At 64.2% G+C, this 14,879-nt stretch overlaps 3 protein-coding genes across 3 annotated transcripts; all 3 read left to right on the forward strand.

Annotated features, from left to right (window-relative positions):
* The first annotated feature begins 509 nt into the window (after positions 1 to 509).
* LOC126646417 (heat shock protein 30C-like) lies at positions 510 to 1,518 on the forward strand. Its single transcript, XM_050327758.1, has one exon. The coding sequence runs from the start codon at positions 885 to 887 to the stop codon at positions 1,479 to 1,481; it is 597 nt and encodes a 198-aa protein (XP_050183715.1). The 5' UTR covers positions 510 to 884; the 3' UTR covers positions 1,482 to 1,518.
* Positions 1,519 to 2,519: 1,001 nt separating this feature from the next.
* KAT2A (lysine acetyltransferase 2A) lies at positions 2,520 to 8,855 on the forward strand. The gene is made up of 18 exons (XM_050327647.1): positions 2,520 to 2,770; positions 3,285 to 3,408; positions 3,493 to 3,638; positions 4,012 to 4,101; positions 4,250 to 4,431; positions 4,654 to 4,845; positions 4,935 to 5,041; positions 5,186 to 5,293; positions 5,386 to 5,522; positions 5,660 to 5,868; positions 5,941 to 6,067; positions 6,239 to 6,349; positions 6,428 to 6,571; positions 6,820 to 6,934; positions 7,028 to 7,064; positions 7,190 to 7,253; positions 7,436 to 7,520; positions 7,738 to 8,855. Exons 1-18 carry the CDS (start codon positions 2,543 to 2,545, stop codon positions 7,929 to 7,931), a joined length of 2,400 nt encoding a protein of 799 aa, XP_050183604.1. The 5' UTR covers positions 2,520 to 2,542; the 3' UTR covers positions 7,932 to 8,855.
* A 370-nt stretch (positions 8,856 to 9,225) lies between these two features.
* DHX58 (DExH-box helicase 58) lies at positions 9,226 to 13,578 on the forward strand. The gene is made up of 12 exons (XM_050327452.1): positions 9,226 to 9,508; positions 9,586 to 9,787; positions 9,887 to 10,077; positions 10,280 to 10,396; positions 10,620 to 10,746; positions 10,829 to 11,011; positions 11,095 to 11,351; positions 11,453 to 11,602; positions 11,844 to 12,005; positions 12,276 to 12,466; positions 12,659 to 12,755; positions 13,029 to 13,578. Exons 1-12 carry the CDS (start codon positions 9,341 to 9,343, stop codon positions 13,206 to 13,208), a joined length of 2,025 nt encoding a protein of 674 aa, XP_050183409.1. The 5' UTR covers positions 9,226 to 9,340; the 3' UTR covers positions 13,209 to 13,578.
* Positions 13,579 to 14,879: the final 1,301 nt, after the last annotated feature.

The raw sequence follows: 14,879 nt of genomic DNA on the forward strand, positions 1-14,879 counted from the left end.
GTTACTCATCCATGAGGAGAGGCACCGCTGACGTCGTGCCCGGCATACCTTCGCCCTGACTCTTGCAGCTCTGCTCTCCTGGCTTATAATTAGCAGCATCACCTCAGCCTCTTTGTGGGATGCCTGAGCCACCCCTGCCAAAAATCTGTGCCCTTTCCATTTCCCAGGCAGGGAGCAGGGCTGGGCTTGTTTCCTCCCTGCCTCCCCCCCCACCCTTACCTGTGGCCCATTTCCCCCATGTGCAGCCAGGAGAGCCCCTCTGGCCCCCTTCCCTGTTTACAGGACTCTCAGTGTTCATGGAGGTGCCCCCAGGTGAGACCAGGAGCCAGATCATGGGCCCATGCCCAGGTGGGGTGCACAGTAGGGTGCTGAAGGGTTGTGACAGGATAGGACAGGGGGTGGCCCAGGGAAGGAGGTCCCAGAAAGCGCGAGAGATGTCTGTCAGGGGGTGACATGGGACACACTGTTTTAGGGGTGGGATTGTCCTTGTACTGGCCAAAGGCATGTGCTCCTGGCACTGCAAAGCCTGGCCCCAACAAGCCCCAGCACGGGGGCCAGGGAAGGGCTCTGGGGGCCGGCAGGCGCTGCTGCATCACGGTGGCTCTGCAGAAACCCGAGCTCCCAGCGGTGACTGCGGCTCCCTATTTGCGGCGTGTGACTCGTCCCCAGAAACAGGCGCTACTATTTTGGCTGGTGGATAATCAGCTTCTCAAAAATAGGCGATGGCTCCAGGAGGGTGCGTGGGGAGAGAGCGTTCTGGAAGGGGCACACCCCTGGGCAGGGGAGCATAAAACCCGCTGCTCCCTGGCCCCAACCCAGCACCGCTCGAGCCGCTTGCAGCGAGCAGAGCCACAGCACAGCCGGAGCACTCGCCGGGAGCAGAGATGCTTTGCCGCCTGCACTTCATGCCGCCCATGTCCAGCTCGCTGTTCCCGTGGCTGGGACCCGTCCGCACCCTCTGGCCTCATCCAGGCACCCTCTTCGCCGAGCTGGAGCGGGAGATGCGGCTGGAGATGGAGAGGGCTCGTGAGTTCATGAGCAGCGTCGAGCAGTACCTGAGCACTGGGAGCAGCCCCGGGAGGATTGGCATTGCCCCGAGCACCAGCGCGGCCCTGACCCAGGGCTCCGGGGAAGGCTTCTCCGTCTGCCAGGACGTGAAGGACTTCGCGCCAGAGCAGCTGTCGGTGAAGGTGGTGGGCAGGAAGGTGGTGCTGGTGGGGCAGAAGGAGACGCAGAGCACGGACGAGAAGGGCTCCTTCTCCTACAAGTACGAGGTGCTGAAGCGGGAGTGGGATGTGCCCGAGGAGGTGGACGCCGAGGCGCTGACCTGCTCCCTGTCCAAGGACGGGCAGCTCCGCATCGAGGCCCCCAAGCTGGCACTGCCGGCTGCTCCGGAGAGGAACGTGCCCATCCAGATGGGGCCGGCGGTGGCACAGGCAGCAGCCAGCGCTGAGGATGGAGCTGAGCGGGCCAAGGCGTGATGGGGAGCAGCAGCAGCCAGGCTGAGCCTGGCAGATGGGGCAGCTACTGGCCACACTGCAGGACCTTGCTGGGACTGCGTGATGGCCCAGGGGGTGGTGTCTGCCCAGAACATGCACCTTTTTTATATGTAATAAATGTTCCTGACTTTTATTTGCATGATTTCTGTGTTTCTGGTCTCGCCCAGCCCTGTGCTTTGCAACACTCCTACCTCTGCCCACGCAGCGGGACGGCAGGGTGGGAAGTGGGGCTGTGCTGGCACAGGGCATGTCCCTGGCACCTCTCCCCAGCCCTGCCCTGGCCCAGGAGGAGGTTGGGCAAGGGGCAGTGCTGAGAATCCCCGGGGAGCTCCTGAGCATCCCCCTGGGCAGCCTCCGGACACCTCACCCGCGTCTTCGGGGTGGTGCTGGAACATTCCCGTGCGGTGCCTGCTGGGCCACGTGCCATGCTGTGCCCGCACCCCGGGGCCTCCCCAGCAATTGCTGGGACTTTCCAGGCGCTGCCCGAGGCTCTGCCCGCCGCCAGGCCACGCCCCCGTGGGAATGAGCGTGACCTCCCAAAAATTGCCATGGGGCGGGGCCACAGCCGTACCGGGGCGTTTGGCCACGCCCCGCGGTCCGGGAGGGACGGGGGGGACGCGACCACATCCAAATTTGGAGAAGAGGGCTGGGTCATACAGCATATTTAGAAGGGGCGTGGCCACACTCCATATTTGGAGTGGTCCGCGGGGTCGCGCACCGCCGGACCGGGATCGGTACCGGTTCCCGGAGTGACCGCGGCTCTCCTCCGGGCACCGATGGCTCGGCACCGCCGCGGCACGGGCTGTCGCAGTGGGTCGTCGCGACCGGGCCCGGACCCTCCTTGGCCGGTTCCCGCGGTCCGCACGCCCGGGCGGGATCTCCGCTCTGTCTCCGCTGCCTCCCGGGGCCGCGGGTGAGGCGAAGCGGCCCCGGCAGCCCCGGCCCGGCAGCCCCGGCCCCCGCTCCGCCGCCGCGGGAACTACAGCTCCCGGCATGCCCCGGCGCGCAGGCGCAGTGAGCGCGGGGCGCACGCCGGGCCCGGCATGGCGGAGCCGGAGGCCGCGCAGCCCGGGCGGCCCCCGCCGGGTCCGGGCACGGGAGCGGCGGCGGCGGCGGGGGGGAGCGGCGGAGCGGCGGGAGGAGCGGGGTCCAGCGACCCGGCGCGGCCCGGGCTGAGCCAGCAGCAGCGGGCGAGCCAGCGCAAGGCGCAGGTGCGGGGGTTCCCCCGCGGGAAGAAGCTGGAGAAGCTGGGGGTCTTCTCGGCTTGCAAGGTGCGGGGATGCCGGGACCCGGGGGCAGGGGTGCGGGAGGGGGTTTCGAGGCTGTGCGTGGGTGGGGATGCAGGAGAGGGGCGCAGGAGGGGGGATGCAAGGATGGGCACGGGTGGGCGGTGCAGGGGATGTAGGAATGGGGCTTCCAGGCTGGGCGTGGGGGAAGGATGCAGGAGGAGGGTGCTGACCTGGGTGGGGGATGCAGGAGGGGGTGCAAGGGCATCTGTGGGTATAGGATGCAGTAGGGGGGCTCAGGGGTGCAGGAGGGTGGGTGCAAGGGGTGCAGGAGGGGATGCTGGGCTGTGCATGGGCAGAGGTTGCTGGAGGAGGGCGCTGAGTTTTCTGGGAGAAGGGCAGGGATGTCCTGGGGATGCACGCAGGGAGGTGTCGGGGTGGTGGGTGAGAAAAGCTGGCGAGGGTCAGCAGGGGTGAGTGGGAACCAGGGAAATCATTCGGCCCGAGGAGGAAAGCGGCAGCCTCCACAAGTGGCAGCCACTCCTGTCCTTCATCCCAGGCCAACGACGCCTGCAAGTGCAACGGCTGGAAGAACCCCAACCCGCCCACAGCCCCCCGCATGGACCTGCAGCAGCCGGTGACCAACCTGAGCGAGCCCTGCCGGAGCTGCGGCCACACGCTGGGTAAACCACCGTGGGACCCCCAGGCAGGGCAGTGATGCTCACACCCCCCTCCCCGGTCTCACCACGGCTTTCTCTCTGGCACAGCGGACCACGTGTCCCACCTGGAGAACGTCTCGGAGGAGGAGATCAACCGGCTGCTGGGCATGGTGGTGGATGTGGAGAACCTCTTCATGTCGGTGCACAAGGAAGAAGACACGGACACCAAGCAGGTGTATTTCTACCTGTTCAAGGTGCGTCCGGGGCTGGGCACATCTGTGGGTAGGGGAGGGCTTGTGCAGGGTCCCTGGGCATTGCAGGGGAGCTGGGGATGCCTGTCCCACTGCTCATGCTCTGCTGGGGCTGGAGCTGTGGCTGTGAGCTGTCCCACAGCCCAGCCAGAGACCTGGGATGCTGACCCTGCCCTGGAGCGACTGCTCTCCTGGCCTTGAATCCCCTGGGAGAGGGGTTTCTAGGGGATGAACGAGCATGCTCCAGGGGGAACCCTGGTGCCTTCCTGGCTGTGGAAATCAGAGCAGCCCTGTGGCAGTGTTTGACCACCTCCACCACTGCTGGAGCAGCCGGTTCCTGGGCCTGTGGTGACCATGTCCAATGGTGCCTTTGTAGCTGCTGAGGAAGTGCATCCTGCAGATGAGCCAGCCTGTGGTCGAGGGGTCCCTGGGGAGCCCTCCCTTTGAGAAACCAAACATTGAGCAGGTGAGTCTGCTGTCAGGCTCATGCACTGCCCTGATAGCTTGTCCTGTGTTCTGCTGCTCTTGCATGGTCCCCTCGCTTTTCGGGAGGCAGCACAGAAGGGCCTGGAGCAGCCCCTGGCACCCTCCCACCAACCCCATCCCCTCCCCAGGGAGTCCTGAACTTTGTGCAGTACAAGTTCAGCCACTTGCCGCCCAAGGAGCGCCAGACCATGTACGAGCTCTCCAAGATGTTCCTGCTCTGCCTCAACTACTGGAAGCTGGAAACGCCATCCCAGTTCCGGCAGCGCTCCCAGAACGACGACGTGGCCACCTACAAGGTCAACTACACTCGGTGAGGACAGGGAGGGTGCTGAGCCAGCCACCGTGGGGTCTGACTATGGGACTCTCCCCAGCTCTCCCAGGTTGTTGGTCCCTTGGGAGAGCCAGCATCCGGTGGGGACACCGCTTCCAAATGTCAGCCATGCCCTCCATCCACCTGCTCCTCTCCTGGCAGCCTTGTCCCAGGAGGGATATGGATACTCTGGAGTCACTGGAGCCCCTTCTTGTCCCGTAGGTGGCTGTGCTACTGCCACGTGCCACAGAGCTGTGACAGCCTGCCCCGCTACGAGACCACCCACGTCTTCGGGCGCAGCCTCCTTAAGTCCATCTTCACGGTCACCCGCCGGCAGCTGCTGGAGAAGTTCCGTGTGGAGAAGGACAAGCTGGTGCCAGAGAAGCGGACGCTGATCCTCACCCACTTCCCCAAGTAGGCGCCCCGTGTGGGCATGGCTGCTGGAGCGCTGAGGGAGCTCCTCCCTTGGGACCCCTGCACACCGAGGTGCCGCTCTCCGCCAGGTTCCTCTCCATGCTGGAGGAGGAGATCTACGGCGAGAACTCTCCCATCTGGGAGGCCGATTTCACGGTGCCGGCCGCGGAGGGTGCCCAGCTGGTGTCTCGCCCAGGTATTTTGGGGAGCAGCCCCCCTGTTTGGTGGCTGTGGGATAAAGGGCCGAGGTGTGGGTGAGCCGTGGTGGTGGCAGTGGGTGGGCTGCCGTGGTGTGACGAGGTGCTTTCCGGCTGTCACGGGCACCGTGGGTCTGTTCCAGCCGCGGTCAGCACTGTTGCCGTGCCCACCACTCCGCTCTTCAGCAAGAAGCTCAGCAGCAGCAGCTCGGCCGCCAGCCTGGATGCCAGTGCACCGGAGCCCCTGCCAGGTAGGAACGGTTTGAGCCTGCGTCACGGAGCTGGAACCATCCCTGGTCCCTCCCGGTGCTGGATGTGCCGCTCTGCTCTGCTCTGCTCCCAGGGGAGAAGCGGAAGCTGCCCGAGAGCCTGACGCTGGAGGATGCCAAGCGGATCCGTGTCATGGGAGACATCCCCATGGAGCTGGTGAATGAGGTCATGCTGACCATCACGGACCCCGCTGCCATGCTGGGCCCCGAGGTACGGGCTGGGGATGCTCAGGTGGCTCCGGTGCTCTCCATGGCCCACAGAGCTGCTTTCTCAGTGTGCCAGGGTGGAGTGGGGCTCCCCCAACAGAGACTGTGAGGGGTTAATGACCCCCACCCCGCCGCCCCCAGACCAGCCTGCTGTCGGCCAACGCGGCGCGGGACGAGACGGCGCGGCTGGAGGAGCGGCGCGGCATCATCGAGTTCCACGTCATCGGCAACTCCCTCTCGCAGAAGTCCAACAAGAAGATCCTGATGTGGCTGGTGGGGCTGCAGAACGTCTTCTCGCACCAGCTGCCCCGCATGCCCAAGGAGTACATCACTCGCCTCGTCTTTGACCCGTGCGTGGCTGAGGGGGTGCGGGAGGGGCTGGCGTGGGGGGCTCTCCTCACCCTCGGCCGTGCTGCCCGCAGGAAGCACAAGACCCTGGCACTGATCAAGGATGGCCGAGTGATTGGGGGGATCTGCTTCCGCATGTTCCCCACCCAGGGCTTCACCGAGATTGTCTTCTGCGCTGTCACCTCCAACGAGCAAGTGAAGGTGAGAGCGGGGAGAGGAGGGGTGGGTGAATGTGAGGGTCCCCACTGTCAAGCCCCAAATGGTGGTAGTTGCTCCAGGACCTCTTCCAGCTGCCATGTCCATGCTGGTAGAGGGCTGTGCATGCCAACTCGGGCTGCCTGGGGGATCCCTGTCTCACGGTGGCTCCCCCAGGGCTACGGGACACACCTGATGAACCACCTGAAGGAGTACCACATCAAGCACAACATCCTCTACTTCCTCACTTACGCAGACGAGTACGCCATCGGCTACTTCAAAAAGCAGGTGGGCTCCTTCTCCTGGGCAGGCCCCCACCTCCCCTGCTGCCCTCCTGCCCCCTCCCATCTGTCCCCTCCCTCCTAGGGCTTTTCCAAGGACATCAAGGTCCCCAAGAGCCGCTACCTGGGCTACATCAAGGACTATGAGGGGGCGACCCTGATGGAGTGTGAACTGAACCCCCGCATCCCCTACACCGAGCTCTCCCACATCATCAAGAAGCAGAAGGAGGTACGGCCCAGGACTGGGCGGGTGGGCGCTGCCAGCCACCCCCTGAAGGCAGGGAAGAGGTGTGGGGCTGTGCTAGCCCTGGGAGCAGGCTTGCAAGGCAGAGAGGGAACACTGGTGGCATTGGCAGTGGCTGGGGTTGGCTTTGGCCCTGGACGGTGCGTCTGTGGGGTCCCACATCATGGTATGGCTCCCTGGAGCATCCTGCAGGCCCTGCTCATCTCCTCCCTTCCAACACCCCTTGCCTGCAGATCATCAAGAAGCTGATAGAGAGGAAACAGGCACAGATCCGCAAGGTCTACCCAGGGCTCACCTGCTTCAAGGAAGGTGTGCGGCAGATCCCCATCGAGAGCGTCCCCGGCATCCGTGAGTCCTGGCAGGGGGGTCTCACAGGAGGGCTCCGTCCTCCCTGCCCATGGCTGCGGGGCAGGCATGGTGACACTGACACTTGTATTCCAGGAGAAACGGGATGGAAACCACTAGGGAAGGAGAAGGGGTGAGTGCTGCATGAGAGGGCTGCAGCAGCTGGGCTGGGGGCTCAGCTCGGGCTGCCCCTTGCTCCTGGCACTGCCCCAGCCCTGGAACGGAGAGAGGCTGACAGGTACTGGCTTTGTCCTGCAGGAAGGAGCTGAAGGACCCAGACCAACTCTACAACACCCTGAAGAACCTCCTGGCGCAGATCAAGGTGCAGGCAGGAGGGGACCCTCACTCCAGGGTGCACGACTCCTTGATAGCCCTCAGAGCTGCCTCAGCCCCCTCAGGGTTGCTGGGGTGACCCAGGCATGGGGGGAATAGGACCCCTTGTGTGCTGGAGTTGGCAGGACCTGTGTGTGCTCGCTGTTCTAAGTGCCCCCTGCCTCTCCCCAGACCCACCCCAGTGCGTGGCCCTTCATGGAGCCAGTGAAGAAGTCAGAGGCGCCGGACTACTATGAAATCATCCGCTTCCCCATCGGTAGGTGGCTGTGTCTGGCCCCCCAGGGCAGGAGGGGAGGGGCTGGATATCCCCCCTTTGTTGTAGGGTCTGAGCTGGGGACTCATGTTTGGGGTGGTGGGAGCCCCAGGACAGCCCAGCAGAGAGAAAGATGAGTTGGGACCCGTGCTTGGTGCCCGGCTCTGTGGCTGGGGATGCAGAGGCCTGGGGCAGGGTCCTGACCCTTCCCCACCCCTAGACCTGAAGACCATGACCGAGCGCCTGAAGAACCGCTACTATGTCACCAAGAAGCTGTTCATCGCCGACCTGCAGCGCATCATCACCAACTGCCGCGAGTACAACCCGCCCGACAGCGACTACTGCAAGTGTGCCAACACCCTGGAGAAGTTCTTCTACTTCAAGCTCAAGGAGGGGGGGCTCATCGACAAATAGGGGGGCTGGCCTGGACCTGCCATGGCCACCAGCCGCCCGATGGGAGGGACAGGGCTCCTGAGGGACGCAACCTCACTCCATGGGCAGGAGCTGCTGGAGGAACTGGTGCTGCTGAGCAGCCTGGGGAGCTGGGCCTTCCTTCCTGGGGGGTGAGGGGACCAGTGGGGCTGGTGCTTTTTAACTTTGAGATGCTCTGGCTGCCTCTCGTGGGGAGCAGGGTTGAGGCTGGAGCTACCTCATCAGGATCTTCCTGGAGCAGGGGCAGCACTGAGAGTTCCTGCCTCAGCCTGTGGGACCCCCCTTGACCCTGGTGTGTGCCCCCCTCCCTGGGGTCGTGCCTTCTGCCCTGGCTCCCTGTGACAGGGCAGGGGCACACAAGTGCTTTGGTTTCCGCTCCGTCCACGCACAGGCAGCCCCTGCCCTTGTGTTGAATGTACGGCGGGGTCAGCCCCGTGCCTGGGCTGCCCGCAGCGGTGCTGCTCCTGGGCCAGGCTCCTGCTGGGAGGGGGGCTCTGCCCTGCACCCCCAGCTCCTGCTGCCTCTCAGCTGTTCCCTCCCCCTGGGGCACGTCTGTCTTCCCTGCCTGTACTTCCTCCTTGCCTGTACATCCATTGTCCCTGCCTGTACATCCTCCCTGCCCTTTCTGCCAGCCAGGGGTAGGGGGTGCTTCCAGCCCCAGTCCTGCCCCTCTGGGTGCCAGGGCAAGGGGCTGCCTGGTGCTGTGGTGGCCTCTGCTCCCCTTGCTCTGCCTGGGCTGGCAGCCAACTCTGCTCGCCTCCCTCCTTGTGCCCCTTCCCTGCCCCCCACTTACCCCCATTCCTCTTGACTGGTGTTTTGTTGGTTTTTCGTTTGTTTGGTTTGGGTTTTTTTTTTTTTTTTTTTTTTTTGTTTTGGTTTTTTTTTAATAATAAATGTCCTTGTGCAGCCCCAGCTCCCTCCTTGGGGCTCGCCCCAGCATGGTGGGCGCGGGCACAGCCTGGGGCGTTCTGGGGGTGTTTGTGCTGGGGAGGGGACCAGGAACAGCTCGGGATGGGGAGGGTGTGAAGAGCCCCGTGGATGGGCTGGGGTACACTGGGCAGAGCTGCGGTGCAGGGGCTGGTTGGGGTGCACGGTGCTGCCCTGGGGTCGCGGAGAGGCCGGGGAGCAGGGGCCATCGGGGTGCGGGAGGGCTGTGGGAGGCGGGCCCGATTCGGTTTCGCTTCGCAGCCGGGGTTCCCTATAGGGGGTTCCCTAGGGGATTCCCGGGCCGGACGGGTGGCTCAGCTCAGCTCGGCTCCGCTCGGCTCGGTTGGCCCCAGCACGGCCAGCGAGGCCCCCCCTTGTTGGGCCCCCGCCGGGACCGGCAGGACGCGCCGCCTCCAGTTTCGTTTCCCGACTGGTCTCGGTTGCGGGGCACGGACCGGCACGGGATGGAGCTCCGGGGGTACCAACGGGAGGCGGCGGCCCCGGCCCTGCGTGGCCGCAACAGCATCGTCTGGCTGCCCACGGGCGCCGGGAAGACCCGCGTGGCCGTCCACGTCTGCCGGCGGCACCTGGAGAGCCGGCGGGGCGGCAAGGTGGCCGTGCTGGTCAACAAGGTGCTGCCCTGCCCCGGGACAGCGGGAGCCGCGGGTGCCGGTCCCGGCCGGCGCTGAGCGGGGTCCTGTGGATGCAGGTGCACCTGGTGGACCAGCACGTCGAGAAGGAGTTCCACGCACTGCAGGACACCTTCAAGGTAACGTCCATCAGCGGGGACACCAGCCACAAGGTGTTCTTTGCCCACCTGGTGAAGAGGAGTGATGTTGTCATCTGCACAGCCCAGATCCTGCAGAATGCACTGGTCAGCACTGAGGAGGACATGCAGGTGGACCTGACAGGTGGGTGTTGGATCCCACATGCTGCTGGTCCCAAGACTCTGGCTGAGCCCCCAGCTGAGGCCCCCATCTCATCCCACTCCCCTCCCTGGCCTGGCACAGATTTCTCACTGCTGGTGATAGACGAGTGCCATCACACGCACAAGGACTCTGTCTACAACAAGATCATGCTGAGATATCTCCAGGGCAAGCTCAGAGGGCAGCAGAACCTGCCACAGGTCCTGGGGCTGACGGCATCCCCTGGAACTGGGGGGGCAACCTCCTTCGAGGGGGCTGTAGAGCACATCCTGCAGGTGGGTCCTGTGCTCCCTATCCCGTGTAGGCACAGCTTCCCCAGGGATACAGCAGGATATCCCTTGTGATGGGGGTTGATGCTCAGGTGCTGGGCAGACCAGGGGGACATATCCAAACTTGCCAGGGTGTCAGCAAGCACCACATGCAGCATTGTCTCGGGCTGCTGGGCTTGTGGCTGGAAGTGGGGTCTTTGCCTCTCAGATCTGTGCCAACCTGGACACTGAGAAGATCACGTCGGCACAGGAGGAGGTGCAGCACCTGCAGAGCCACGTCCCCCAGCCCAGGAAGCAGTATGACCTGTGCCAGGAGAGAGCACAGGTGAGGGGCTGCTGCTCAGGGCCACGGGACTGCTTGCTGGGTGGAAGATGAGACCCCCAAGCTCTGCTGAGTGGGGGGGCTGCGTCCCTCCATCCGCTTCGCTCAGGCCAGTGCAAGGAATCAATTGACCCAGAGCTTTGCTACCGGGGAAACCTGCAACTGTCCAGGTCCCACTGGGCAAATGGCTATGGTTTCTGGGTCCTGAGCCCCTCCCTGCTCCCAGGACCCCTTTGGCGAGCGGCTGAAGAAGGTGATGGAGCAGATCCATCGGTACATGGAGATGCCGCACGCGCCGCAGGACTTCGGCACGCAGCTTTACGAGCAGCGCATTGTGGAGCTGGAGAAGAGAGGTGAGGGGGTGGCAGTGTGGGCGTGGTGGGACCGATCCACAGGGACAGGCTGTGACCACGGTGCCCCCTCCGGCCCCGCCAGCCTCGGAGATGTTTTGCCGCAAGACTCGGGTGTGCGCCCTGCACCTGCGCAAGTACAACGACGCTCTGCTGATCAACGACACTGTGCGGATGGTCGACGCCTTCCAGTGCCTCCAGCAGTTCTACGGCACCGAGAGGGATGAAAAGGACCCCACCGAACAGTTCCTCACCTCCAAGTTCGAGGGTAACAGAGGGGTCTGCGGGGGGGCGGTGCTGGCTGCATTTTGGGGAGGGGGAGTCCCCTTGACACCCCTCTTGCCCGCACAGAGAACAGGGAGATCCTGCAGGCACTGGCCGGGAACCAGTGCTATGAGAACCCCAGGCTGCGCAAGCTGGAGGAGATCCTGCGGGATCACTTCCAGCCCCCGGGTGCCTCTCGAGGCATCGTCTTCACCAAGACACGGCAGAGCGCCCACAGCCTGCTCAGCTGGCTGCAGGGCACGGCCACGCTCTGCGGGCACCACATCAGGGCCGCCGTCCTCACCGGCGCCGGCTACAGCAACCAGACCAGGCACATGACGCAGGTGAGAGGAGGGTGGGCAGGACCCCACTCTTCACGTTTTGGGGTGCTGCCAGGGGCTCAGAGCCCCGCTCAGCTGCTGAAGCATCACCCCCATCGCCTCAGAACGAACAGCAAGATGTGATCAAGCAGTTCCGCGTGGGAGCCCTCAACCTGCTCTTCTCCACCAGCGTGGCCGAGGAGGGCCTGGACATCCCTGAGTGCAACATTGTGGTCCGCTATGGGCTGATGACCAACGAGATCGCCATGGTGCAGGTGCTGCCCGGGCTTCCTCTGGCCCTGCTGGGATGCCCCAAAGCCAAGGGGGTGGAATGTGGGGGTTCTTGCCTTCCTCACTCACTGGCAGAGCCCTGGGGATGAGCCCAGCCCCTGGTGGAACATCTGCTTGGCAAGGCACAGGAGAGGGCAGGGGTGGCTCCATCCTTGCAGGGTGGCACAGAGGGGCCAGCCATGTCCCTCGTTTGCTGACTGAAGCATTTGGCCCCTTGCACTTCAGGCCCGGGGCCGTGCCCGTGCTGAGAACAGTGTCTATTCCATCCTCGCCAAAGCCAACAGCAAAGAGGTGTCCCGAGAGCTGCTCAACGAGGACCTGGTGAAGCTCATGGAGAGGGCAATCCAGGCGGTGCAAGCCATGCCCGAGCAGGAGTACAGCCGAAAGGTGGGCGCTGGGCTCTGTCCTGGACACTGGGAGGGCCAGGCAGCTCGTGCCTGCCTCTGCGCCCTGAGTTTGGCTGCCTGCTCTGCCCCAGGGCAGCATCAGCTCCTGGGATGGGGTTGTGTGAGGGGCAGGGGACAACACGTGTCCGTCCCATCCTGCCCTGTGGCTCGCGCTCCTGGGATGGTGCATCACTCCATGGCTCTGGATCTTGTCACCTCCGCCATCTGTCCTTGCCCTGCACTGACCCTCATCCCCTCCTGCCCTCTGCAGATCCGGGAGCTGCAGCAGGTGGCCGTAGCCACGTGGCTGATGAAGGAGGCCAGGATCAGCGAGCGGCGGCAGCTGCACGACCCGGGCGCCGTTTACCTGCACTGCGTCGGCTGCAGCACGGCCGTGTGCTGTGGCAGCGACATCCGCACCGTGGAGGGCATGCACCACGTCAACGTCAACCCCAACTTCGGGTAGGGGCCTGGCATGGGCAGGGGTGAGCAGGCGGATGGGCAGGAGGGGCACCAGCCTGCTGGTGGCTCTTTCTTGGGGACCCCCATCCAGGGAGCTCAGGGGGACTTTGTGTGACTGCGGGAGTGCCTCTGCTCTCCTGTCTGTGTCCCCTGGACCACTGTCCTTAGCGCCTGCCAGGCCCTTCCTTGCAGGTTGTATTACAGGGTTTCCTCTGGGAAAATTCAGTTCCCGCGGACTTTCAAGGACTGGGAGCCCGGCTGCCGTATCTCCTGCAGGGAGTGCAGCCAGGTGAGCACCACAATTCCCCTGGGGCTGCAGCCCAGTCAGAGCTGGAGGGGCAGGAAGGGCTGTGCCTTGTGCACCAGCTCCTGGCTGAGGAAATGGAGCTGTGCCCCACCTGCACGTGCTCGTGTCATGTGTGCTGGGGGACGTGGACACAGACTGTCCCCAAAGGGAGATGTGCCCTGGGAGGGAGGAGCTGCCCCACCCCTGTGTCTGTGGCCCTGCAGCCTGGGGACGCTGCATGTGGGCTGTGTGACTGTCCTCTCCCTGCCCACACAGGACTGGGGGATGGAGATGCTGTACCGCCAGGTGAAGCTGCCCATCCTCTGCATCAAAAACTTTGTGGTGGAGACACCAGCAGAGAAGAGGAGGTATAAGAAGTGGAGCTCAGTGACATTCCCCATCAAGGAGTTCGACTACCTGGAGTACTGCTCTGACACCCAGGGCCTGTCCTTCTAGCAAAGGCTCTCTTCAGAAGAAGACTATTCACAGGGCACTTTCAGGGACAGTGGAATGCTTGGACAGAGAGTCACAGCTCATTCCTCTCTTCCTTGCTGGACCAAGCTGCTGCAGCACATGCCTCACTGGAGCCTGTGCCTGCCTAAGGAGCTTTGCTGCACCCACACAGAAAGGATGAGACTCTGGGATGGGAAACCACCTGAACCCTTCGCTGTTCCCCATGCCCCTGCCTTCCCCTCCTCCCCTCTGCACTGCAGATTCGGGGGGATCTCTGCAACCCTGCCAGGATTACCAACCCTTTCCTCTGGGCTCAGGACATGGCCCAGTGCTGCTCTACTCTGATTTGTGAATGTGATGGGTCTCCATTAAAAACGTGGGACTGAAGGGGCGCATTGGCAGCATCACTCGTGGTGAGAGCTGGCTGGGCACAGGCGGGTTTGAAGGGGAGGACATTGCACCAGAGCCAGATCCCCCCCATTGCTGGAGAGTCAGACCCCACTATACCCCCACCAGCAGCACAGAGGTCCCCAGGGGACAGTGGCACCTATGGGGCTGTCCCAATCCCGATTCCCCCGGAGGGGGCTGCAAGGTCAGCAAGGGCAGCGTCCCAGCTGGGCCGCTCGGGGAAACCTTTTGCGCCCCACCCGGGGCTGGGTGAGCCGCGGGGCTTGCGGCAGGACCCGAGACCGGGACCGGGACCGGACCGACCTCAATCGGGGGATTCGGTACCGGGTTGCGCAGCCCCGAGCCCCCCGCCCGCCCGTGCTGTCCCATCGCCGACCGCTAGAGGGAGCGCCGGGCCGGGCCGAGGGACGCGCGGGGACCGTGGGACGGTCCCGGAGTGGGGGGATGATGCGGGGGGGACTGGGGGATGCCCGGGGAACCGGGAGATGCTGCGGCGGCGGCCGGGGGTGCTCCGGCAGCTACCGGGGGGACTGCGGAGCTCGCACCTGCCGCTTCGCCCCCGTCCTTTCCCCCGCGATGCAACCACGCGTATTAGTGCCGGCCCGGGGACACCCCCACGCCGGTCGGTGAGCAGCGTGGATACTCGGCGGGTCACGGCTGGGAGCAGCAGAAGGCACGGACACGTGCAGGGAGCAGTGTCCTGCTCCTGCCTGGCTTTGGTGTCAGAGGCTCCCGCGGTGTCAGGCACACGGAGCCTGTTTTCAGGTGGAGCTGGCCCCGGGGGAACCACGAAACCAAACTCCTGTTCATCAGAAACTGGGTAATGAGGCCGTTTGAGTTATTTGTAGCTCTCTGTGGGATGGGATGGCCTCTCCTCCCACTCCCCTGGCAAGATCCCTCCCGCAGGGACCCCAGATCGTTTTGCTCAGCTCAAATTGCCCTGATTTGTGCTTGGAGAATCCAGGCTGTGAGTTACCCCAGTGTGCGCCTGCAGCAGTGGGTGATGCGACCTCTCCCCAGCCTTGATAGATCTGCCTGTCCACTTGGGTGCCCCAAAATAGGTTTTCTGCAACACTGATCCAAACTTTCCCCCTTTTTGAGGGAGTACAGCTGACCCCAAAAAATACAGGGCCAGGACAGCACCGCTTTGTGGCACTCTGTGGATTTTGCGAGTGGGCCTGTGTCCAGCCTCTGCTTGTTCTTCCCTCTGTGTCCCTGCTTTAATGCCAGCCCCATCTGGCTTCTCCTTCCCAGGGGCACGGTCAC

This window comes from Myiozetetes cayanensis, unplaced genomic scaffold (genome assembly GCF_022539395.1).
Source record: "Myiozetetes cayanensis isolate MyiCay16 unplaced genomic scaffold, myiCay2020 scf34, whole genome shotgun sequence".
NCBI lineage: Eukaryota > Metazoa > Chordata > Aves > Passeriformes > Tyrannidae > Myiozetetes > Myiozetetes cayanensis.

Excerpts from the sequence above, each read along its gene's own strand:
- KAT2A (XM_050327647.1), top strand. The coding sequence starts at position 2,543 with ATGGCGGAGCCGGAGGCCGCGCAGCCCGGGCGGCCCCCGCCGGGTCCG. Across the intron at positions 5,294-5,385 it reads TGCACCGGAGCCCCTGCCAG|GGGAGAAGCGGAAGCTGCCC; the intron begins GTAGGAACGGTT and ends CTCTGCTCCCAG. Across the intron at positions 5,523-5,659 it reads CTGCCATGCTGGGCCCCGAG|ACCAGCCTGCTGTCGGCCAA; the intron begins GTACGGGCTGGG and ends CGCCGCCCCCAG.
- LOC126646417 (XM_050327758.1), top strand. The coding sequence starts at position 885 with ATGCTTTGCCGCCTGCACTTCATGCCGCCCATGTCCAGCTCGCTGTTC.
- DHX58 (XM_050327452.1), top strand. The coding sequence starts at position 9,341 with ATGGAGCTCCGGGGGTACCAACGGGAGGCGGCGGCCCCGGCCCTGCGT. Across the intron at positions 11,352-11,452 it reads AGACCAGGCACATGACGCAG|AACGAACAGCAAGATGTGAT; the intron begins GTGAGAGGAGGG and ends CCATCGCCTCAG. Across the intron at positions 12,006-12,275 it reads AGCAGGAGTACAGCCGAAAG|ATCCGGGAGCTGCAGCAGGT; the intron begins GTGGGCGCTGGG and ends TGCCCTCTGCAG.